This window comes from Phaethon lepturus, unplaced genomic scaffold (genome assembly GCF_000687285.1).
Source record: "Phaethon lepturus isolate BGI_N335 unplaced genomic scaffold, ASM68728v1 scaffold17124, whole genome shotgun sequence".
In the NCBI taxonomy this organism is placed as follows: domain Eukaryota; kingdom Metazoa; phylum Chordata; class Aves; order Phaethontiformes; family Phaethontidae; genus Phaethon; species Phaethon lepturus.
Window position 1 is genome coordinate 1 of NW_010537144.1, and position 24,418 is coordinate 24,418.

The following is a 24,418-nucleotide window of genomic DNA, read 5'->3' on the forward strand; positions in this document are numbered from 1 at the left end:
GGTGTGGCGTGCCGCCGCTGGTCGGTAACGGGGTCAAAGCAAGGCTGAGAAAACCCAGTTTGGTGTGGCTATGCGTCGTTCTGAATGCGCACCTCAAAGTCCCGGCGGAGAAACAAGTGACAACCGGAGTCTTCCTCCGGGGCTCCGTACTCGGGCGCGCTCCCGACGCGGTCTGGCGGAGCGCTCCCAGCCGGCGCGGCGGAGTTCGGGAGCGAAACGCGGCTTTGGACGTGTAAATGAAAACTTCAGAAACAGGCCTGAGGGACAAATGGAAGGGTGCGTACTCATCCACTGCAGCATCTCTAGTTTTCATGCTGGCTTCGCATCCCTGTTGATGCGTGTCATCGCTTGTCACCCTGGCCATTTCCCTTAGGTGTTTGACGCTTCCCGGCTTGTTTTCTTGGTACCTGTGAGTTTTCTGGCACTTCCGCTTCTTCAGGGTTATGACGTGTCCAGGCGTCTGTGCCTAGTTTGCCTTAAGCTTGCACTGATGCCCAAACCTTTGAATAAAAACTTATTTCCTGGGTGAACCCTTTAGCACGCTCTTCAGGGATGATCAAGGTTGTTTGTCAGCTGCTAGGTTTTGAGGCTAAATGCTGCTTGGGGGAGTATGGAGCCAGTCAACTTTTATATCAGAATGTCTGGCACGGCCCTCTTTGGAGCTGAAGGTTCTGCAGCTCCTTGCATTTGGAGGGGTTTTTGTGAGTGTGACTTATTACCTACCTGGTATTGAGCTTCAGGTTGCTGGATTCAATATCTAAAGTATCTGAGAGCTGTCTGATGGTTTCCAAATATTGAGAATCTCCATACAGAAAACTCTGGTTTTACTTGCTTGAGTTGTTGTGAATTCCTATTCTCCTGCAGTGGGCAATGAAGCTTAACACGTTAACTGTTCTTTAAGGTATTAATCTCTTCCTGTAGTAAAAGCTCCTGTTAAATTCACAGTAACTCAACTGTGTGTTTTTATGCCCTAGAAAAAGGTGAGGCCTCTGAATCGGGGTTATTGCTCCATCAAGACGTTGCTAGTGCTGCCAAGTCTGTTGCTTAGGCTCACAGTCTTAACACTGCTCCATCAGTGATTATGTGACCTTGTGGAGCAGAGAATCCTTCAATGCTGAATATGCACTAGTTAATGAGCATCTTTGCTCATTAACTTTCCTCGGCAGGTGTTAATGTGACTTTGTCAGAGATCTCTGCCTCCAAGACCAATACTTACACTAGTAATAGGCTTATTTTATTTAAAGGATACTTTGCTGTAGTTAGCACAGAAGGCAAAGGAGCCTGTTCAATGATCAACAGAGCCTCAAGTTTTGACAAAAATGTTCTTGAATAAGAACTGGCTTTTATCAGTAACCTACCAAGAGTGAGGAAGTAGGTGAAAGAGCACCCTTTACCTCGTACTTGTCTATGGGTATCTTAAGCATAGAGGTTTTGAATACCTTTTTGAATGTGGTAATACATGGTTACCTGTGGAGTATCTTTGACTATTTTCTGCTACGTTGAGAAACCCAGTTTCTCACATAGACATCAGGCATGTGCACCTTGTTTTAATTTCCTGCTAATTTAAAATAGAGAAAAAACTGCTGGCTTATAGTAGCTTTTGTGAAAGTGAATTAGCATTGATCTTAAGAATAGTTATTTGCTCTGAAAAATGCTGCACTTTCTTCTTTAAAGGAAGTGGTTATCCTGGATTTTGTGAGCACTGTATGTTTATATCTTGGGCTTGTTGTGACGTAAGGACTGTAAAGATATAGTGCTCAGGGTGCTAAACCAGGGCAGAGAGTTGAGACTTGGTCCTGTCTGTGTGCTTCTCCTTTGGATGTGCTGTCTTAGCAAGCCTGAAGGACAGGGATCGCACTCTGACTTAGGGCAAATACAGTGATGGTGTAGCTGACAAATATAAAGCAAGTGGTGGATTGACGTAAAAGTCGGGGGGGGGGGCAGCTTTTTATTTGGGCCATACAAACTTGATTTGTTATACAAGATTCAACCAGAAAACTTCTGGATACAGTAAAAGATTTAGGGGGCTATCAGCTTAACAGTTGAGAACGAGTAGGCACTTGGGAAGGTCCTCATGTCAGCTCAGTTTGGCATAAAGCTTCTAATGATGGGCTCATTGCTAGAAGAGTGCACCTCTGTTTGGGGAAATAAATAGTATTGATTAAAATTGGTAAGTTGTGAAACTAATGACTAAACTTGTATTAAAAAAAAAAACCAACAAATGTAAAACACTTTGTTTCCAGTCGTAGTGATTTTTTTTTTCCAACTTTTTTTCAGATTTTGGGCATAATTTCATTTCACTGGTGAGAAATTAGTGAAACACCATAAACAAGCATCTAGACCCAACTGAATGGCTGAATCAGATTCTGGTATTATGGTTGAAATGGCAAAATTTAGCCTGTGTTGTACTAGTGTTCATAATCATCACAGAACAGCCCAGGTTGGAAGGAGCCTCAGAGTATTGTCTGGTTCAACCTTTCCTGGGAAAGGCAACCTAGAAGAGATCATCTAGCACCCTGTCCGACTGCATCTTGAAAACCTCTAGTCACAGGGATTCCACCACATCCCTGGGGAGGTTGTTCCAATGAATGATTGTTATCAATATCTTTCTGATACTGAGATGAAACCTCTCCTTGTGCAACTTGCACTTTGTTGCCCCTTTTTCTTCTCCATGTGGTTCCTTGTGAAGAGAGAGCCTCCTTGTCTGTGTAGCTGCCCTTCAAGTACTGGAATACCATGATGTGTCCCCCACTGAGCCTTCTCTTCTCCAGGGAGAAAAGACCTAGCTCCTTCAGTCTTTCCTCGTAGGGCAGGCTCTCCAGCCATTTGATCATCTTCATGGCCCTCCTCTGGATGCCCTCCAGCCTGTTTTATCTAAGTACTGGGGTGTTTTGCTTGTTTGGGTTACAAAAAGTCCTGTTAAAAGTTTCAGGTTTTTTGTTATTGCATTAATTCTTGAGCGTATTAAATCAGAACAAAATAGCTTTTACCTTTAGAAAAACTTGAAGCAAGCAATCTTGCAACATAAAAAGTTCTACAGTAGCCTCAGACTTGTTTCAGTGTTATGTTTTGATGTTAGTGGTAGGTTTACTTGCAAAGTTCTGTAAGTCAACATTTTTTCATTTAGTTCTTCCCTGCCTTTTCCAGAGGAGGTTTTACTTAATTTCTGGAGATGTTTTCAATTTCAAACAAAACTCCTAAGAGGACTTTGCCAGATAATCCAGTACTTAGACCTTTAAAATTCAAACTATTTGTTATGAATTGACACAACCCTAAGTAGACTATTTTTAATTTTTCTTTAAGGAGAAAATGGACTCCTATTTTATAGCCTAGCAAAACCTACACCTTTGACCTTAGTGATGTATTTTTTTCTTTTTTACTGACTGCTGTTTTTTGTTTCTTTTTTTTTAGACTGTATGCTTAGGATTTGGGTAAAGGCTGTTTATAGGTATTACAGCTCTTATAATTTCACCACTTAATGTTAACTCAGTTCATTCTTAGCACAGTGGCCAAACTGCATTTGCCAGCTCTTTATTCAAAAGGCCCAGTTGCAGAGCTTGCATTCTTTACTGGTCCAGGCAAATTAAATTTGTTGATCATGCAGTAATAAGCTCTGTTCTGTTGAGATCTCTAAACCTTTGTTGCTAATACCTCTAAAAGGTTTTCTTCTTTCATGTACATTTGATGACTCGTGTAACATTTAGATGTAGTTCCTGAATACTACGTGTTTGAGTTTTTAGCTATGATTTTAAGTTAATATGGCATGGAGTGCTTCTGAGGAATTTTATCTTATACTGACTGCAGTTTTCTTATTTTTAAGTAATTTATTCCAATATCATTCTTTCAGCTACATAGTCATAAGGATTGTCCAGCAGAAAGCTGCAGTAGGCAATTCTGTAGTTGAGTACTGGTACACATTGAGAACAAAATACTGCAGAATAGTCTAACTCCATGTGTCTGTCTTTGATGTGTTGCATGCAATAGCTGAAGCCTTTTTTGTATTTTGGGATACTGTGGTATTATTCTGCAAATGGTGTAATTAGCCATGCTTTAGTTCACAAAATTAATTGTTTGAAGTTTGGAATTAAAATCACATGGACACACACATGCAAAGGGAAGTAAGTAAAACTGTTTGTGCAGTCTTAAATCTGCTATACTCTGAAAGATAGCAAAATAAGTCACTGAGAATGTGAACTGTGGTGTACTATTTCCAGTTACATAGCTTTATTGTGAAGGAAGAGAATTTGTTCATGTGTAGGTATTTTTGCATTACTGAGATGGTAATGAAGCAGTGTCTTAGCATGTAGCCATAATTAATGACAGATATCCCTGAATTATAGCACAACTTCTCCACTTGCCCTCATTCCAGACCAACCAGAGCAGTCCTGTTTGGATTTTGTGCTTACTTCATCTTCTCTGAACTCCCATTAAATTATTTCTTGAGTCTCAGATTTTTTCATTTAAAGATGAGCTGTTAAGCTGAAAGTAGAGGAAAGAAGTGTCTCTTGGAATGAATGGAGAGAGATTTGAATTTAGGCTCAGTGTTTGTGCTGCTGTTAGCTTTGTTTTAACATCTACAATACAGCTGAAACTTGTTGGAAGTGAAAAGTTTTAGGCAGAGTTGAAATTTCTTATTTTCTGTGTATGTATGTGGGTGCAAAGTCTGTGCTGAAAGAGCTGCAAGAGGGATAAATAACTAAAGGTTGCTGGTACAAGGTTATTTAGCCCAGTAGAAGAAGAGTTGCAGGGCAGTGGCACAAATTACATACTGTAAATGAGCTATGAAATGATGGAGGAAATTCACTATCAGTAAGTGTAAAAAAAAAAAAAAAAAAAATGTATGGGAGAACGTGGATTGAGGTGGAGGGCAGCACTGCAAGCTATACTGCAGTGTGAAAGAATTTTCTAATTCAAACTATTGTAGTTTAGGAAGAAGCTTGGAGTTACTGGGACTGAGTAGAGCAGCATTGCCAGTTGCCATCTAGGAGAGCAGCAGTGTTGGGAATTGCTGAGGTAGCAGTAGCACGGAAAATGGAAAAGGAATTGTTATGCCTTTGAAAGGAATCTCTCCTTCCATGTCTTGAGGTGTCTGCTCTTTTTGTCACCTCAAAGATGTTAAAGCTAGAAGCAGCACACTAGAGTGTCGTGCATGATGAAACTTACAGCATGATTTATGTATTGGGAGAAATTTAAATTTAAGGTTTTTGTTTTGAGAGGAAGTGTCTGAGGATACAAAGGAGTGTATTTAGAACTGCATGTGAGACTCGGAGAAGGCAAAGAATATTTGTGGTTTTCTTATTTTACAGAAATAAAGGGATATAATTTCAGACAGATTTTGTGAAATAAGGAGAAAGAATGCTTTTTCTACAGAGACTATAATTGACCTATGTCACTTCTTGCTGTAGGGTGACATTTACGTATCAAAGCCTGTATCTAGTCAGACAGCAGTCTGGGTAAAGACATGGCAGCTCATCTGTGGATCTGTCCTCCATAAATCGATGCTTGTAGTCTGTGATTCAGAAAATCTCCAAGGATAGATTGCCAGGTGCAAAGTATTTTGCTGTTGCTTTTGTCTTCAAACGTGTTCTAAGATATACAAGTCTCTCATCTGGTGACTATGGTTGCTCTAGTGTTCGTCCTAACTGAGTCAAAACTACACCCCATTTGCCTTTGCTCTGTTCCTGTCTGTGCTGCTTGGGCAAAATAGAAGTAACTTGTCATTTGGTACTTCTTCATCCCAGGCTGCTTCTGTGGAAATACAGTATTGATGGAGTCATCTCACTGGCTTTGAGTGTCGCCTGTTTTGGTGGGATGAGTCAGTTCTCAGGCGTGTGAGAAATCATAAAACACTATGGTGCAGCATTGTCAACCGCATTTTGGGACAGAGTATGAAGTCTTGGTGCTCTTTGCAGCAGTAACCTCCCTCAGCCCGTGAATTGCTGCCATGTTCCCTACGTAAGGGAATGGGGGAAACAGCAGGATTTCTGCTCTAGCTTGTAGGCACTGGTAGCTGTTCCAAGCTGGGCACTTGTGGTGTTTGTCTAAAGTCAATCTGCTGCACAAAAACCCCTTTTTCCCTTAAAACTGAAAAGTAAAAAAACAGAGAACATGCTGTCTCTGTGGGGGCTGGTGAAGAGCCCACAAAACCTAGAAAACTCTCTCTGCCCAAGCAAAAGTTCTACTTGTTTGAGGACAGATAAGGATGGAGAAACTTGGTGAGACCTAGGCAACACTATTGCAAAAGCAAAATGTTTTGGTGTGGTGTTTTAAATCTGTCTGTCAATACACAGATCCTGTGTCTGGGAAACCAGGCAATGCAGGTCTTAAACAGAATTTCTGCTTTCCTGCTTGCAAGTTCTGTTGATACATGCTTATTAAAAACACTTTCCTAGGAGGTCTCACTATCTAAATGCTGCAGTATAACCAAAACTAATACTGATGGTATTATTGTGGGGAAAGTGGCAAGTGCTTAAGTATGTTAGCTCTGTATGATTCAGTTTTAACAGTGGCTTGCAAAACTGGGCTTTTTTCTTTATCAATGCCTAGTCCTAGTACCTGGTAATTTTAGTATTTATAGATGTCTTTCTAATAATAGCTCAGCTGCTTCTGAAAAAAGGCTAGGTCTGTTGGAACAGTTTAAGCATCATATTTCTTTTCCGATTTCTCAGTTTAGAAAGTAAAGTGAGAAGCAACTGAGCCTGCAGACTGGGATACTGCAGTAACCTCTTGGGGAAGTGGTGGTGAGGTGGAGAACGGTGGGCAATGTCTTCAGCTGAATAGAGGTTACAGATCTTACCGTAAGACACAGGGAAACCACCTTAAAGAGAGGGTAATCTTGGTAACTGGGAAAGAGCTGTCTTCAGTTTTCAGCACCGTGTTTGTAAGACCTCAAGTAGATGATCCACAAAACTCCAGAACCCTTTTTGTGGCTTTGAAGAAAACCTACATACCAGTTTACGTCTATGTGAACAAGCAGACAAAATTGGGGTGTACTTGGAGAGGTAGTTGATGAGCATTCAAAGCATAGCCCTATTCTTTTTAAGTGAAAGCTAGCATGGCAGCACTACACAAGATAGCTCATGTTTTGGTTTGTTGGTTTTTTCTTCCCCAAAGGGTAAGTGGCCCTTCAGCTCCTTAAATAAATTTTTATTTAAGGACAGACATATGACAGAGGATTAAAATTGGATAGTTTATGCATCACTGCTGCCAAGCTCGGGTTTAATTTGCCCTTATATGCAGAGATGAAAGTTGTGCTGGTATTTGAACTGGTTCACAAGCAGGCCCACAAGCTTCTGGTCTGAGGGTCTCTCACCATTTTAGAGAGGTGTAGTTGCTGTATACCGTTTCAATCCACTGCTGCATGTTTGTCAAACCAGTTAAAATGTTTTTATGTTGGTAATAAGTGCCAAAAATAATCTTTTTAGTACTTAAAATCCATCTGCAGTAATTACAGACTCCTGTTAGTCGAACTGAAATAGCCTTGCACCGAAATCAGAGTAGAGCTGACTGTTTTATCTAGCACGGTCAGTGCTACTGACATGTAATACACTGACATATCTGGCAAGAAGACTTGTTTTGAAGTACTTCTAAGTGGTACTGGATAACAGAACCAGAGACCATCTTTTTAAAATGAGTTTTGCATCGTCATTTTTAGGGCATTGCTTTACTAGTCCTAAGGAGCTCTTTGAATCTGGAGGTGAAATTGAGGTTAATGCTAAGTACATAGGGAAGGTGGTCTCTGACTACTGCGTTCTTGCCAAGTTATTCTGTTTAGAATAACTGATGTTTCTGATAGCCAGCAAGAGGCTCAAAAATAAATAAAAATGCACTCTTCTATTGCAGTTGCACATTCAGATCCAAACAAAGTAAGTAAAAATTAGGTCAGAAATGAGTAGTCACTTTTTCCACAGCAAGATTCAAATTTGTAATTAACACCTGTATAGTTGGTGGTGTAGTTGAGATGGGTATAGAGCAGACATGTTTTCCAAAAGCATGTACAATTCTGTGTTCTTTATAATTTTGCATTTTATTAAAGCATCCTGATTTGGAAAGTTTCTGAGTCAGCTTTTAAAAGTTGTCCTTTATCCAGAGATTACATTGTAAGTTTGGGGATACAAATATGCTTGCTGCGCTAAGGATTGAGCAACTCTAAATCTCAGTAAGAGAGAATTACTTGAATATATTTTGCTTCTGCACATAAATAAAACTATCTTCTGTGTACAGACACAGCTGTCCTTACTGCGTGACAAAAAGCTTTATTTACCACTCTTCTACCTTATTGACTGAGTGGATAGTTCTTTGGAAGTTTTCTTTTTAAACATTATGTTGCAGACTTCAAGCTTGCCACCTAAGTGTTAATCAGAGTTCTTATGAGCATTTCTATGGAGATATGAATTAATTTGTATCTTAATATTATGACATAGAATAGACTTTTTTCTTTATGTGCTAGCAACAGAGGCATAGTAGCCAGGACTTGTCCACTAACCTGAGTTCAGTAACTTTGCTTAGCATGGCACAGGTGCTCTTTGTGGAAAGAATAGCTCAGTTTTGTTGGTCTGAGAGCAGTTTTTGTGTAGATTCTTGCTTGATTGACTTAAACCAACACTTTTTTCAGTCAAAAGTATAAGTATAGGGGCCTAGCAGACAGAAGGCTTGCTTGCTTCTGGAGAACTTAAGATTAAGTAGAGCACAGAATGTGGGAAAATGGGCAAGGAAGCACCTAATGAACTTTAATCTTACGCTAGATGTATATGGTTTGAGTGGGTAACCTCAGTTTATTCTCTTTTCTAACACACAGCTTCTCTGCATTCACCCTGCCCAGCCTGCTACTCTGACAACGACCAAACAAAACCCCAAAATGCTTAAATACATTTTATCTTGCAATATGTTGACATTCTAGGATCAATTGATAGTGTTGGAGCCTTTGTACTTAACAGTTTGGGTTTCTGCTACTTAAATTCCATGACTTGTAGTGTTGGTGAACGGTCCTGTTCTCCATAGAACAGTAGGACATAACCCCCTTCTGGTTGTTGGATGCCACAGCCATGAGCTTAGAGTAGAGATGGAGGCTCAGACTTATAAATTCAGCTAACTTGGCAGGAGGTGTGTTGTCTCATGATCAACAACTAACACCTGTCTTTGATGGTTCTCTTTCCTCCACCTTCATTGATCCTGCAGCCATTTCGCAATTGATGTCGTGCATTGAAGCTTCTCTGCTTTGTCCTGTAGTACACTAGCAAGATCTTTAAGCGAACATGAGAGAAACAGTTTTTGTTCTCCATTTCTTTGACTTAATGTGAGCAAAATGAGATTTTTCTTTAACTTGTCTTTTCTGGAAATATCTGAACTGTGTCAACATCTGTAGTATTTTTTGACTGAGGCAAGTTCATTAATACAGAAGGGAAGGTAAGTAGATGTCTTTAAAACAGATGGTGTCTGGCAACATCAGCTGTAACTGCTTTTAGTATTTTGGTGGACTTGGGATTGGAGAGGATAAAGCAGAACACTGTAAGGTGTAACCAACTCATTTCAGTCAGTAGTTTGGTAACTGCGATTCAGTTATTAAACTGTTTGTAATCTATAGGCGGGTGTGTGTTTGTGTCTTCAGGCTACAGGCGAGGACCGAAGCAGGGAGAACAGCAAGGCTTTGGTTACAGAGGAGCAGAGGTGAAACAAGACAAAACTGCACGGAGATCATCTTTCAGGGACTACCGTTCCTGTGAAACAGTAAGACAAGCAGAATTCACCATGGAAGGGTATGTATCGCACTGACGGGGGATCTGCACAGGGGTGGGAAGGGAAAGACTTAACCTTCTTAAAATGGATCTAGTAGCCAGACGTGACTTGAAGGCATGGTTGCACTACTAGCGTGGAAACTCATTGCAAGATGATTTAGTTCATTCCCATCAGAGCTCTAATTTTGGTTTCCTGGCAAATTGGTATGGATGGTTTTGTTAAATGTTAGAAATATAAGGCAAAACCGAAAAGTGCAAAGATCTGAAACTGTAACCCCTAGTCAACAACATAAATGTTCATTTCTGAGTTTGTGTACTGAGCTTTGCAGAACATGTGGTGCAGGTTCCAAGTTGAATGAATTTTACTGTTCAAAGTGAAAATAAACCTTTGTAATACAGTTTACTGCTTGGACAGTGAATACATATCAATTTCGCTTTCTTTAAGTACTAGAAAATTCCACCAAAACCTTTAACACTTAAGAGCGTGGCTGTTCTTACTTTACATTACAGTAGTTGGTATTTAACAAGTTCCCTGAAATCTTTAGCAGTTGCATATAAATCTGGGTTTAGACAGTGGACCTATTGCCTGATAAAGTTGCTGAAGATTTGATAGTTTTATAGTGTTTTATTTATCTTCTCTAATGTTTTCAGTGTTATCAAATAAACAGCTGAACTTTCTATTCCTGTTATCTGTAGTAATTCCCCCTGAGTTCAGTTTATGTCCATTTTTAATGACAAAACTAATACCACAGTATTGTGTGCCATGTAAAGATACATTCTAAAAATTGTGCAGTAGCTCTTATGTCTCCCACAGCTGCACAAATACAACTGTAGGAATTTTTTGCTTCTTGTTAACTGTTCTGTAGGAACAAAAATCTGACTAGAAATCTTCTTTTTAGGCCAATTGAAAGATTAAGCTATGAAAGGCCAATAAGAGGTCGTGGAGGAGGAAGACGTGGAATGCGAGGTAGAGGAAGAGGTGCTGGAATAAATAGAAGTTTTGATGGCTTTGACCAAAGAGGAAGATGGGAACTGGAAAGACAAAGTGGGTATGAGACAACGTAAGTGTTCTATGTGCTGCTTCTTACTTTGTGTACAAGTAAACAATACTCAGCACTGCAGTAGTGTCTCAAATATTCTGTTCCCTTCTACAGCCATTTGGCTGGCAAAAAGTCAATACTGGTTTTAGGTTGGGGTCCTAATGAAAAAAAAGCTCTTAAACTCACAGAACCCTGTTTCTCTCTATAGAGGAATGAAAGCAGTTGACAAAAAGGGTGGAAGTGGAGCTCACAACTGGGAAACAGTTAACGATAATACAAGGTACAACATATGCTTGTGCCCACTGTAGGTCATCATTTTTCATGGCCCACCTTAGGTCATCATTTACTGTTGATCAGTTTCATGTCCCTTCTGAGCTTCATAAGCCTTGCTTTCTATTAATTGTTGTGATGAACGTAGTTTTACAGTTTTCTGAACTTGTCTCTCATGTTGGTGAGATTAAATTGTAGCAAAGGTATGGTGACGGTTCCTCAATGAAGAGTGCCATACATCTTTTGACTGGGGCCAGGTTGTCATTTAACTGAAATAAGTTATGACTCTTCTCAATGGTCAAGTAAGGGGGACTCTGATATTTAGTGGCGTTGCTACAAAATGCCAATTAAAAGATTGAAACTCTGTTAGTGGGCTTAAAGTCGAGTCTCTTTTTCTCAAGTTTTATGTAATAACTCTTTAATTGAAGGCTGGTAAAGGACAGAGGAAAAGCCGTGCTTTGAATTTACAGCAAACATCTTTGGCCACATACACATTCATTCACAAAATTGTTTTAAAAACAAAATTTATTTTTAAAACTTAGATCATGGATTCAGACAATCTGGCTAAAAAGTTGAAAAATACAGCCTTGATGGGTAATAATTTGTGGCTTGGTATTCCAAGTTCTTCTGAAAGGTTGTACTAACTTCTATCTCTTCTATAACATTTCATACTAAAAGTAAAAGATTGGTTAGGTACTCTGGCTTTTCAAAACAAAAGATCAGCTAGGTTAACGTAGTTCTGAGATGATAGCACAAAAGTAGCCAACCAGAAGCACAGAAGTAGCTAAGATGTCAGGGAACGCTGTGTGAATATAAAGTACAAGAAATTTAAGATTCCTTACATTTATTCTCCCTAGTCAAGCTTTTAGTTCAGTAGCATCAGAACCTATGACATAAACATGGGATGTCAATGCTTTCTTGTGATGTGCATTTGGTAGATGTGGCATTAAATTAGAGTTGTCTAAACAGTTCTAAAAGCATGTCTGTGCCTTAATTGTGCTCAATGATGCAACAAAGCTAGCAGGTGTTAATTTTAAATATGTATACCTACCAGGGGAATGAAAATAAGTATGCTCCTGCTCTCATTTGACAGTGAACTAATGTCCATGTTACAGAAAATATGAAATTGGAGCATGAATTTGCCTTTTTATTTCAACTACTAAGACGGTAAAACTCAAACATCAGTGATATCCTGTAACCAAGTACTGGTATTAGTATTCATGATTGAATTATTGTCTTCATGCATGCTTTTCACTTGTTTTGATTAAAAGTACATAGCAGTCGGATTTTCATAATATTTCTCACTTTTGTTAGTCGCTCAACTAGTCACTTAGATCTATTTTCTGCTTATTATTCTAGAGCTATTCTCCTCTACTTTTTTCCCCTCTCAAGGAATTCTGGAAAAAGGTTTTTCTGCAATGTGACCCGTGAAGACTGTGTGGTGTTTTCTTTTTTGTTTACTGTTTTAGTGGGATGGAACAGACTGCCACTGTGGAAGAGACTGCAGGAACAGCTGAGCTGCCAGGGGCATCTGAAGGAGAGTCTCTTAACAAGTACAGTCTGACTAAAATATTTTCTTTCTAAATGCAAAAAAATCCAATTGACTGTTACTGATATACTTGTATTGGGAGGCACACATGAAATGTGAACGGTGAAGTTTTGCTAGTGCACATCTTTAAAAATAGAAAAGCTTTGTCTATATTTGTGAGTCAAGAAAATGCATCCCTAATTCTGACTAAAGCTTGGCTTATACAGCTGCAGATTACATTTAATTGCCCAGTGATGCTTATGTTTCTAAGATTTGCTAATAATTTGAGGAGCTACATACTGTCTGTTACCTTTTTGACTTGGCTAATCTGTGAAAACTATAAGAAAAAGGTATTCAAGATGCCTGTGCAGTTGTACAAACACTTCAAATAGATGAAGATAAAATTCTCTTAAGTCAGTTTTCATCAGTCACTAATGCTGTGCAGTTGTCATCTATTCATGGAGGGCCTCTGTAGAACTGGAAAAACTGGCTGGAAATGGTCTTGCAGCGAGCCTTGGAAGTGGGGACGTTGAGAGAGGAAACTGCCCCTCATCTTTTGGCTTTCATTCTTAGCAATGCTCAATGAGAATTTGTCGCAGCAAATAAACACTAGCTTACGAAAAGGTAACTGGACAATCTTGTCCAAGTAAGACTTTAAAGAATAATCAAATAGCACATAGCATATGGTGAATACCTCCTAATGAGTTAAAGAGGGTCAGTGCAATATGTCAGCCTTCTCTTATGCTATGAAGATAAATTAGCTTGCTATGCAGCCTTTTTTACCTAACGATGCAGCTCCAGGTGTTAGTGGCCTTGGTTCATTTCTTAATTATAAAGCTGACTAGACTACAACACCTGTTTTGTATGTTCAGGTTGTATAGCCCGTAAGAAGTTCAGCTGATACACCTTTGATTCTTTTAATTTTAAACTTTTTAATTTGTAACTAGAGGTATGTATACTTTGGGGAAATTTGTCTCTGAAATTGAATGACTAGGATTAGATTTCCAGAAAGCTGTTTCTAGACTACCTTAAATCGGATGGGTAGTATAGGTAAACTGTCAAAAATACACTGTATTAGCTAAATGAGAACAGTTATTAAGCTTTTTTCATAAACCACTGGTGCCTTTACTTAGTTCAGACTTGTATTTTTTTCTACTCCAATTCAAGCTCTTCACAGATGTGTCCTGACATCAGTTCCTTTGAAGAGTGTAAGGCATGAGAAGTACATGTAGTGGCAAAGGCATCTGACAGAATCTGCCAGTTGTCTTTAGTTCTTTTCCCTTTCTCAGAGGTCACTAGCTATTCAGTCAGACTGAGAGCCTTTCTCTGGAGATTTTACTTCTCCATGTTTTTAAAAAAGCTTCATTTAGGAATAGTCTACTGAAATCTGTAAGATTCAAAAATGCCAGTAACCTAAAAGTACAAAATTCTGCATCGTGCACTCTTTTCAGTGCAGGAAGTGCTGTCTTGAAGACTCACAAATCTGTATACAAATCACATATACCTCGTTGCACTTAAGCTTTGGGGGCAGCGTTAGCTTGGTGACTATGTGATAGAACAGGAGACATTGTGCGAATAGTGCCTAGGTAATTAGGAGTGGTTGTATGGCATACACCTTAACAAGGTGGAATTATTTTTGTTGTTCTTTTAATATTTAAAAGCAAAAGCTGGTAGGGCATGTTTTTCAGGCTTCAGGATGTATTTTAAGGTCTTGTATGCTTAGGTTGCCCCTGCTCTCCAGAGTTGCTGTCTTCTGGCAGGTAACATACACCAGCAAAAGATTCTAGCTGGGCTACCTTTTGCTTTCATTACAGCTTCAATATTGAGGGTGTAGGGGTCTGTTTCCTTAAGCTACTGCTAGGAATGTTCTCATTTTGACTCCTAAATGCAGCAGCTCCAAGGAATCCATTTCATTTTTACTGCTTTATTGCAGTTGTGTGCTTATACTGAGAAACAGATGGAAAACCTGGGTTTGTTTCTTCTCTCACGCTATTTCCTGTTGTAACTGTTTCCATTTAAAAGAAAAAAAGTATTCCTGGAAATTGGGAATAATCCTTCTGCGTGGGGATACTGTATAGCTTTCTGGTGTGATACTGGCTGATTTCAGTGCAACTCTGGAAAGACTTCCATGGGCTTCTGTAATTTACCGGGTCTTGCCTTTGGGATGGTGTCCACATTGCTGTTTTTGAGCTTCCATTTGCAAAGTATTGCAGGACAAGAGTTTCTTTAATACTTCTACAATATATAAATGAAGTAACTTTTTCCCATATCTTCAAATTCCCTTGAGTGTATCAACAATATCTATCTCTGTTTATGGCATCCCAAACTGTATGCTAGTAGTTGTGGGTTTTTTCTGTAAGTAATAAGTAGTACAGCAGCATAAGCTTTCCTCAAGTTCAAGAGAAAGCAGCTCTTTCTTCACAGTTTGAACAATGTAACACACTGTGTTAACTGGTAATTCAAATGAATACATTTTCCTTTTTTATTCTGTATGACATACAGTCTAATCAATTCCTGTCAAAGGTATTTGCAGACTTAGTATTTATTCTGTGGGGTTTTCTTCCATTTCTTCACACAGGACTTTCTTCCTTTTTGGTCAAGCTATGTATTTTTCTGGTCATTTAATAGGAAGTGTTCAAAATCTGTCTTCAAGTTTGAGCATTTACCTCTCCTGTTTATTTGTTGGTTTCTCTGGGGGTCTTTTTTTAATAGTAACATAAAGCTATCTATAGACCAGGCCAGATCCTCAAAAGTACTTGGTTCAGTGTTTTTTCTTCTGTGGCTAACTTGTACAGTTGTCACTTGGTCTTAAGTTGTTTTAACTTTGAATTTTGCTATAACTGGTGGTAATGCTGCTGTAAATGATCTTTAATAGGAGAGATTCATGTTACTAACTTCTTGATAAAAGCTGAATAAAAATTTGCTTTGTGCAGCTGAATAATACAAAAACCTGATCTGAAGATCACTATCATTATTTTTAATGCTATGAAAATAATCAGCGAACAGAGCTGAATGCCATTCTTTTCCATTTGCAGTTCTTCTGCTTATTTATGTGCTCATGTAGAGCAGATCCCACAAGAGAGGTACATGCAGTAAACAAGGTGTAGCTAGAGTATTATGGTCATCATTGAAAATACTGAGCAGTAGGAACTGTTACTGAAGGCTCCCATTTGGTGTTTTGGTATGTACTTGCATTGTGAATTCAGTTTGTTCATGTCCAAAGGCCATGCTTGTGTGTCTGGCAATATTTTGTAAGCATGACTGTTGGTATGCCAAGGATCTTATTAACCTGATTAATGAAAATGCACACCAAGCAGTTACTAAAAATGCATAAGGTTAGAAGGTAGAAGTAATGCACAGAGTGCACTTCCATGCAGATGTGGTGCCCAAAATAACCTGCTACTGTCAAGTCTCTCTCCAAAATGTGGCACGCAGGTTCCTGTTGCTGTGCTTCGCTAATGGGAGGTGTTTCCACTTGGCAGTCTCAGCATCCTAAAACAAATTTGTACTGCTAATCACCTGGCAGTTGAAACTATCCTTTGGAGTAAAAATCAAACTGTACTTTGCAGTTGAAAATACAAACATTTGCAGTGTAAGTCCACCAGTATTTCCTTTAGAACAGGCAAGTGGTTGTTTTTGATATGTGTCCTTTTCAAAGCAATACTTGTCATTGCATTTTGAGAGGTCAAGTTGCTGTGTGGTGGAATGTCCTTGTGACATCTTATGATCATAGAAAGTTGGATCTGAAAGGAGTCTTGCTGACCCAAGGCGTGACCAACTATAACTGTGCTGCTTCTCATACCTGTCTTGTCGATTATCAGTAGAGGACATGAAAGATTTCAGTGTCCCTTGATGGTCTTTCCAATACCCAGTGCTTTCAAAATAGGAACTACTGTGTTTTGGTTTTTTTGATCCTGAGTGTCTTGCTTTAACATCATGGATATGCAAAATTTTCTTTTCCTAGTGTTATGTTTCCTCTTGAGCATCTCTTTAAGGGCTTCCTGTGTAGGTCACATATTTTAGACCTCATATGTGTCTTGCAGCTCTATTCTGAACTTTCTGCCTGTTCCCACATAGAAGACATGACTCAGTTGAGATTGTGTTCCACCCTACCAGCAATGACATCCGTTCCAAATAAAGCTGTTGATGGGTCTCCTTATAGTACCCTGTTGCAGAAGGGACAAATGCTGTTGATTTAAAGTTCAGTTTGACCACATTACCTGCAATACTCTTGCACGGTTTGGGGGGTTGGGGTCCCTCCTTAAGACCTTCTGCCTTGCTAGTGGTTATTTCTGTGTTTGGGTGGCTGATACTTTTGCCTGAGCAGAAGTATTCCTGCTATTCCTTCCTAGTGGTGGTGGTTTTGGTTGTTTTCAAATCACTTACTTGGTCTCTTTTAGTATCTCATACCACTGGTCAGTCCTTCATTATTCTTGAACACTTGCACTATTGCCCTTTTCTTTCGCAAGCTTTGTGCCATAGAAAATGCAGAAAATATATTATGTATTACACTGCAGGTAACTGCACAGAGCTGGCCTCAAAGCTCCACTAAAATACTTGATTTTTCTTTTGCAAATAGAAAGATTGATAGCTACTTCTCAAATACTTGTTGCAGCTAGTTCTGTATCTTTCCACAGCTCTCACCAAGGACTCAAATGGTGTCTCCCTAACATGGTGAAAACTTAAGGGGAGAGGAGGACAAAAGGCTTCCTAAAGTTCAGATATGCAATTTACTGATTCTGTCTTGAGGTAGTGGCTTAGAAAGAAATTAAACCAATTTAAGAGCCCCTTTTTCTTGGTTTACTTTCTCTTTTTTTCTTCCTCTGGGTGCTTGCAACTAGTCTTGGTTTTCCAACACCTATTCATAAAACTAAAGCTTCAGATAATTGATTTAAAATTATCTGGCTTCTTACTCTTGAGGACAACAAATTGAAATGTTTGTGGTAAAGTGGTTCTTAACGCTTTTACACATGGAACAGTGTCTGTTGGTGTTTTTCTGGAAGTAGCTGCGTCTTTCAACAATATCCTGTTTGGTTAGCTCAGTAAACAGGTTAATTTTTTTTTTAACAGTCCTTCTGATAAAGTTTCAGATCTTCTTAATCAGTATGGAACTACAAACTGCTTACCAGTCTTCTAAATTTTAACTTCTGGTTGATATAGCTGTAATTTTCAAAATAACAGGGCATGAAGGCATGTCAGAGGGTAGGCATATAGTACAGGCTTGCATATTTTTATTTACTTTTTCTGTGAAGCGCACTTAAAACTGGTCATCCTAGAACCAAAATTAAGGGCTGTTTTATACTTCAGTTCTGTCTTATATAATCTTGTCTTAAGAATACAGGCATAAATCCTCGGACCTCTGTCTTTACAGTTAAAAAATATGCAAGGTAGCCTCTACCATACTCCATATGTTTTCCTTGAACATACCATCACTATTGCAGTTCGTGACAAATTAAAACTGGACTAGGATTAAGCTGGTTTTGCCAGGTCATAAATTCTGTCTCCTTGTGTGCTGCTACAGCTGACAAAAGAAATCATAGAGTCATAGAATAGTGTGTGTTAGAAGGGACCTTAAAGATCATCTAACCCCCCTGTCATGGGCAGGAACACCTTCCACTAGACCAGGTTGCTCAGAGCCCTGTCCATCCTGGCCTTGGATGCTTCCAGGGGTGGTGGGGCATCCACAATGTCTCTGGGCAACCTGTGCCAGTGTTTCATGACCCTCATAGTGAAGAATTTCTTCCTTATAGCTAACCTAAATCTACCCTCTTTCAGTTTAAAAGCCTTACCCCTTGTCTTATCACTACATGCCCTTGTAAGAAGTCCCTCTCCAGCTTTCTTGTAGGCCTCCTTCAGGTATTGGAAGGCTGCTATAAAAAGTCCCCCTGGAGCCTTCTCTTCTCCAGACTGAACAACCCCAGTTCTCTCAGGCTGTCAAAGAAGCATCTTGTGAAATTAACAAAGGCAATGTTATAGTAGTGTAGAAGATCCCATGGTGTGTCTTTTCAACTGAAAGCTGCACTGAAACATGAATCCCCTCTCATATTGTCATCCTGCAGTACGAAACAATAAAACCATGCGATTGGGGTGTTTTAAAACTGCTCGATATGCTTTTTTTACTATGGCTGTATTTGCTAGGAGTAAATTGACTGTTAAAATAAACAGTAGGGTTGAGAATATGCCAGATCAAAAGACAGACTGGTTTTGTCTGGGATCTGAAGTGCTTGAAGTTACAATGATACCAGATAAGTATATTCTGGTATCCAGAACTGGATACCAGAACTTATACAGGAGGCTGGAGACAGTATTTGTTCATTTGACTAATTTCAAATGGGTCATAAGTTTATTTTCCTATTTACATTAATGTAAAACTCACACATCAAGTTACTGTGGGGACTAAGGGAAATGGAGGCTAGTAATTTGGTGAGAAACACTCCAAATGTTTTGTTTAGTATCCTTACTTTAGAGATTAGTGTTCTTGTTCATCCTGGCATGTTGCAAGCTAATGGTTTTTACTTTACAACTATAAACCTTTAGAGTTGCTGAAGGAGAGCCAATGGAAGAAGTAGTTCAAGAAATGACGTTAGATGAGTGGAAAAATCTTCAGCAACAGAATCGACCAAAGCCTGAATTCAACATCCGGAAGCCAGAATCCACTGTTCCTTCCAAAGCAGTGGTGATTCACAAGTCAAAATATAGCGATGATGTAAGCATTGCCTCAGGAATTCTGTAACGTCTGCTTTATGCCCAGGGTTAGGAAACTGTCTCTGTTCTCTTTCTTCTAGCTTTAGTATAATCTGAACACACTAGAAATCAGTATCTAAGCTTTGTTACTGTAATCACATATGTGCTTCAAAACTTGCTTTAAACTTACCATCTGTTCACTTTCTTCTATCAGATCACCCCTATTTTATATGCAAATACATAATATATCAACTTGTTCTACCTTATAGTTCTGTCTTAACAATATATAACAGTATAAAACCTGTGTCCTTGCTGCCACCTATGTAGATCTCTGGTAATGCTGCTGGAGGAGCTTTGTTTACTAAACTCTTCTTACGCTAACTTTGAATCCTGTTTAGCTTACTTGCCAGCATACACTTGCATGTATATATTAAACTCGGGTTTTGGCATCTGTTAGTCTGGATGCTAAGTGTCCTATTTCTCATCTGTTCTGGATCCCAGCTTTCACTATGCACCTGAAATGTATGCTTATTTTTTTCCCCAGTTTTAGGGATCTGCTTCTTACAAGTAACTCTGGAGATCTTGTTCTATAACAATGTGCTTCCCTCCAGCTTTCCATAACTTTTATTCTGCTATATTACTGGGATTGACATTGCAGGGAGAATGTCTAGTTTATTGATATGATTGGGGAGACAAGGGAGGCTTCTTTCACAGGTTCTTGCCTACTGAGATTTCAGATTTTGAGGGGTCACAGAAGTATGTGCATATACCTGTAGTCTAGCATAATGGGATTTTGATCTTTAAGGTCTGCATGAATGTATGAATACGTATATTATCCTTTGTTTAGTTACAATATTAACCCCTTGCAGCTTTTTAAGCCTTAATCACTGTAGTTCATTGTGCACTTCCAGGGACAGACACAAATACTGAAGAGGCCTGCATCCTTTTTAGCATGGCTGTTGGTGGTCACAGTTGCCATTATCCCCTCTTACTACTCTGAGGGAGATGGTGGTCAGGGTGGGGAGAGTATCATTCACAAGCTCTGAAAGGATATGCAAGTGTGTGAAGCATGCATGCAAGTTTCTGGTCTTTTTGCCTGTAAAGTTTCTTGACTAGCAGTATCAAGGGACCCTGTCAAAATGAACAAAGAATAGGAGGCACAGGAACTGCATAACATGGACAAGTCAAATCCCTGTATTAGACATTGAACAAAATAAGTAATTCATCACTGTGTGAGATGAGTCTATGTATATGTTATCATTACTATAGTGCACGTTAATATTATGATGGGAAATAGTCTTACATCCACTAGCTACTAGGAATATGCAGAGTTAAAACAACACTAATCTCATAGGTGCAGAGAAGACCAATAGATTGGTTAGTAGCCAAATACTGTGCTTTACTATGGCCTTTTAACCATTACTTGAAGACAATTGTAGGAGTAAGTAGCTTAAGCCTGATTCTCTAGTCCCTTATAAAACCTTGTAGATGATATTTCTGGAAAATCTCTTCAGTGTTACAGAGCTGGTACAGAAGATCTTGTTGCCAGGAATCTCTGAGCTAACAAAGAACTATCCCAGGCATCTGGGAAGCTACAATTGCCTTGCCTCTGTTAAAACCCTGTGCAAGTTAAGGCCTGTCTTCTATTCTGGATGTCATCTTGATTTATCTGCTGCTTAGTCTGTAATACAAGTATGTGTGTGTGTATATGTATCAGGGAAGGGAAAAGGTTGTACATGGAAGTTACAGGCTTTAACCAGATCTTCTTTTTAGTTGCAGAAAGACTTTGAAGATGATTCTCATGTTTTTCGAAGACCAGTGAATGACATAACATCTAGGCTGGATATTAATTTTGGGAGTCTTCCTCGCCCTGGCCGTGGATCAAGAGGAGGACGAGGTGGTCGTGGTCGTGGCAGACGATCTGAGGAGACAGGACCTCGACCAGGAGTGGTAGTAACGGTTTCTACATTTTTTGTTTGCTTGGAGATTTTCTTTGGTGGTTGGGGGTGTGTGTGTCCTGCCCTCTTTTTTGTGCAGAATTACTGATTTTTGTAGTGACAGAATTATTTCTAATTCCTGCCTCATAGTATGTTAGCCTGGTTATTTTCAGTTCCTGAGCCATATCGTGTTACTGAAAATTAAATACCAGTTGAGGCTCACAACTCTGAACACATACATTTCAAAAGTTTCTATTTACTAGCTGCTGTAATGGTAACTTATGGAAAGCATGCAACGAAGACTTATTTCTGCAATGAGTTTTATATAAATTGGGAAGTAATTAAAATGATTAAAGGCTTGTATCCCTTACAAAAAAATTTTAGTAGAGTACAGTAGTAGTACTTTGATTACTGAGAGTGAGATCAGTAAATCTGGGATCCTACAGATTAAGATAGCATCCTACAGAATGATAGAAGCGTTCAGTATAACCATTACAAAAAAACTTCCACTGACCTTTTTCTCTTAAAAAAACAAAAACAAAAAACCAAAAAACCCAACCCCAAATGCACAAACATTTGCATGCTGAAAAACATGTCTACATACTAACTGAAGGTCTCAATTTACTTCTATCTAGTACAAGTAGAATACTTTAAGGTTGGGAACTTACAGAATCATACAGAAGTGATTTGATGCATTTGTTTCATCTGAATGAAAAAGGCTTTTTATAATAACAGAGCATGGAATTTAAAACTACAATATGTGCAGTAGCCTTAGACTGTAAGAAGATAATGCTGCTCCTAAAAACAGACAGTATTTTCTGTGAGATTGCTTTATTTTTTTTCTTCATTTCACTGCTGCAGAACTTGTTATCTTCTGGTCCTCCCCAGGCAGTAGATCAGCATTATAAATACATTCACACTGAAGGAATTGTAGTCGCCATAGCTTCTGAGATAGATGCTGAGCATTTCTGTGATAGCAATGGGTACAAAACATTTAATGTGAATAATGTGCTCTTTTCAGGGTACAATAAATGTACGTAGCTGTCAGATGCTTTTGAGAAGCATTCACTTTTATAAAGCTTCCTTTCTTATTTTATAGGTGCCGCTTGTTGCTCCAAATCCTGATGATCCTGAAGATTTTCCAGCTTTAGCTTGAAGAGCGATCATGAATGGGGATATATCAAAGTAGCTGTGAAGAGACCAGTTTTATGCTGGTGCGGATAAAGCAAATCTGTTTCTACTGGAAAAGTTATTTGAGTGTTTGGTGTGGAATCACTGCAGCCCTCTGCTAATGGGGTTGGGTTCTGAAGATAGCAGTGGGCTGGGATCTTGTCACAGGTTCTGGTGTCTGCCTTCATTTGTGGAAACTGTCTGAAGGCTTACAGTACTTCACTACAAGGGTTCAAATGAAGTTCAAGAGTACAGTGTTTAAAAATATGTATATAGAGATTATATAAAGTTCTCCATGCCACCATGGTGAAATATAAATTGTACAACATGATCTGCAACTGCAACTCTATTTCACTGTACATTTAAAAGTTGCTTTCCATGTTTCTTTGAAGGGTTTATTTCACACAATCACAAGTTGTAGTTTTTCAGAATTTGGCAAATAAAAGAAAGTGGTCATTGCTTTGGGTTTGAGGTATTATTTTCACAAGTTAGAGTAGCAGATTGATGTTTTTGCTATTTGGACGTAGTTTAAAAAACCCAAAAACCACCAAACCCCAGACGTAAATGGCAGACCTTACTTACCCAAAACAGTGCACATCTCTCACAGAAGTGATCTTTAAAATTAAGGCAGCACAGATGCTTTTAATTGATAGCTAACTGTAAATCTTGCTTCCATAACAAGATATAATCTGCAACTACTTTGAAGATTTTGAAGGTGAATTAAAGTTAGATCTTTGAGGTAAAGACAGAACTAAACTGGAAGCTTTTAGTTTTAGCAGGAGCAACTACAAACTAAAATATTTCATGCCTTACCAAGGAGTTTGTGTGGCATTGGGGGTAAAGGGGGGTGTCCTGTCCTTGCAGCTTTTATGTACTCTCTCGCTTGAGCCAGATACCCTAACTTGTTCCCTGTCAAAGAGGACACTCAGAGCCCAGGGATCTGAGAGAAACAAGGAAATGGTGCCGGAAGTGATGAGGGAAAGAAATGAGAGGACAGCCACACTGGACACTTTGGAAGTAGCTGTCAGCCTCAAAGGAGTCGTCAAATGCCTGCTCAACTTGAACTCATTCTTTCAATTTACTGGGAAAGCAGATGAATTCAACCTTTGTCTTTTTTCCTGTTCTCTGCCTCACTTTCTTTTGTACCACTTCTAAGCAGTTTCCTTTGAGAGCAAATAGTGGATGAGACTTGAAGAAAAAATTGTCTTGCTTTGGAATAAGTTCTAAGAGTGTTCAGAAACTTAAAGTAACTCTTATCTCAGTGGTATGGCTTTACGGAAGTAGGATATAATCATCCTAGAAAGACTACTGACTCTTTCTGTATGTTCCAAACAGACGGTCTGCAAGGCAGTGCTGCCCAGAGAACTTTTCTTACATTGTTAAATTACTTATAAGACCATTTGCCATAACATGATTTTTGGACTCCACAAGGAGGTTGTTTTAGTGGCATAGAGATACCCTTGACAACCTGTATTAGAAAGGATGTACAAAAGCAAACAAGTGTTGGTGCTAGTGAAACTCATGCTGCTGCTTTTTAAGTGAACTGGATGAAATAACATAAATTACTCTTTCACCTTGTAAGAGTAAGCTACTACTTCAAATCACTGCTGCTGCTCTTTTAGTAGGTGTTTGGGTATTTCTGCCAAAAATAGCAATTTCATGATTGTGGAACAGAAGTGATTTTTGTCTATGGGAGTCTTGGAATTTTTTTTTTTGCTTGTTCTTCCCTTGCTCTTCCCCTTATCCCATCAAACAGGGAAGAATGTGGCTGAAATTTTATTTGTTCTTGCTTGCAATGATGAGTGTATGTATAGTTGTGGAGAGCTCCTTTGCAAGGCTCACCTCTATTTTGCATCATGTTTGGAAGATCTTTTACTAACACCTCTTTTCTGCTAAGCAAAGCAGTGAAATCCTTAAGAGCAACCCTTCCTTTTTCTACTAAAAGTTTGAAGCCTTGTTATGCTACTGGGCTGAGCCTGGTGTAACGCAGTTGGTTCAGTTCTGACTTCTCTGGGAAGGCTGAAAGGATTGGCTTTATTTTTTTTAGTCTGATTC

General features: G+C 39.0%; 1 protein-coding gene across 1 annotated transcript; it reads left to right on the top strand.

The window, feature by feature from the left end:
* Nucleotides 1-70: 70 nt before the first annotated feature.
* On the top strand, nt 71-22,349 carry HABP4 (hyaluronan binding protein 4). The gene is made up of 8 exons (XM_010286395.1): nt 71-232; nt 975-1,035; nt 9,608-9,755; nt 10,601-10,795; nt 12,514-12,597; nt 19,110-19,278; nt 21,030-21,209; nt 22,293-22,349. Exons 1-8 carry the CDS (start codon nt 71-73, stop codon nt 22,347-22,349), a joined length of 1,056 nt encoding a protein of 351 aa, XP_010284697.1.
* The last annotated feature ends 2,069 nt before the right edge of the window (nt 22,350-24,418 follow it).

Excerpts from the sequence above, each read along its gene's own strand:
- HABP4 (XM_010286395.1), top strand. The coding sequence starts at position 71 with ATGCGTCGTTCTGAATGCGCACCTCAAAGTCCCGGCGGAGAAACAAGT. Across the intron at positions 233-974 it reads CGAAACGCGGCTTTGGACGT|AAAAAGGTGAGGCCTCTGAA; the intron begins GTAAATGAAAAC and ends TTTATGCCCTAG. Across the intron at positions 19,279-21,029 it reads AGTCAAAATATAGCGATGAT|TTGCAGAAAGACTTTGAAGA; the intron begins GTAAGCATTGCC and ends TCTTCTTTTTAG.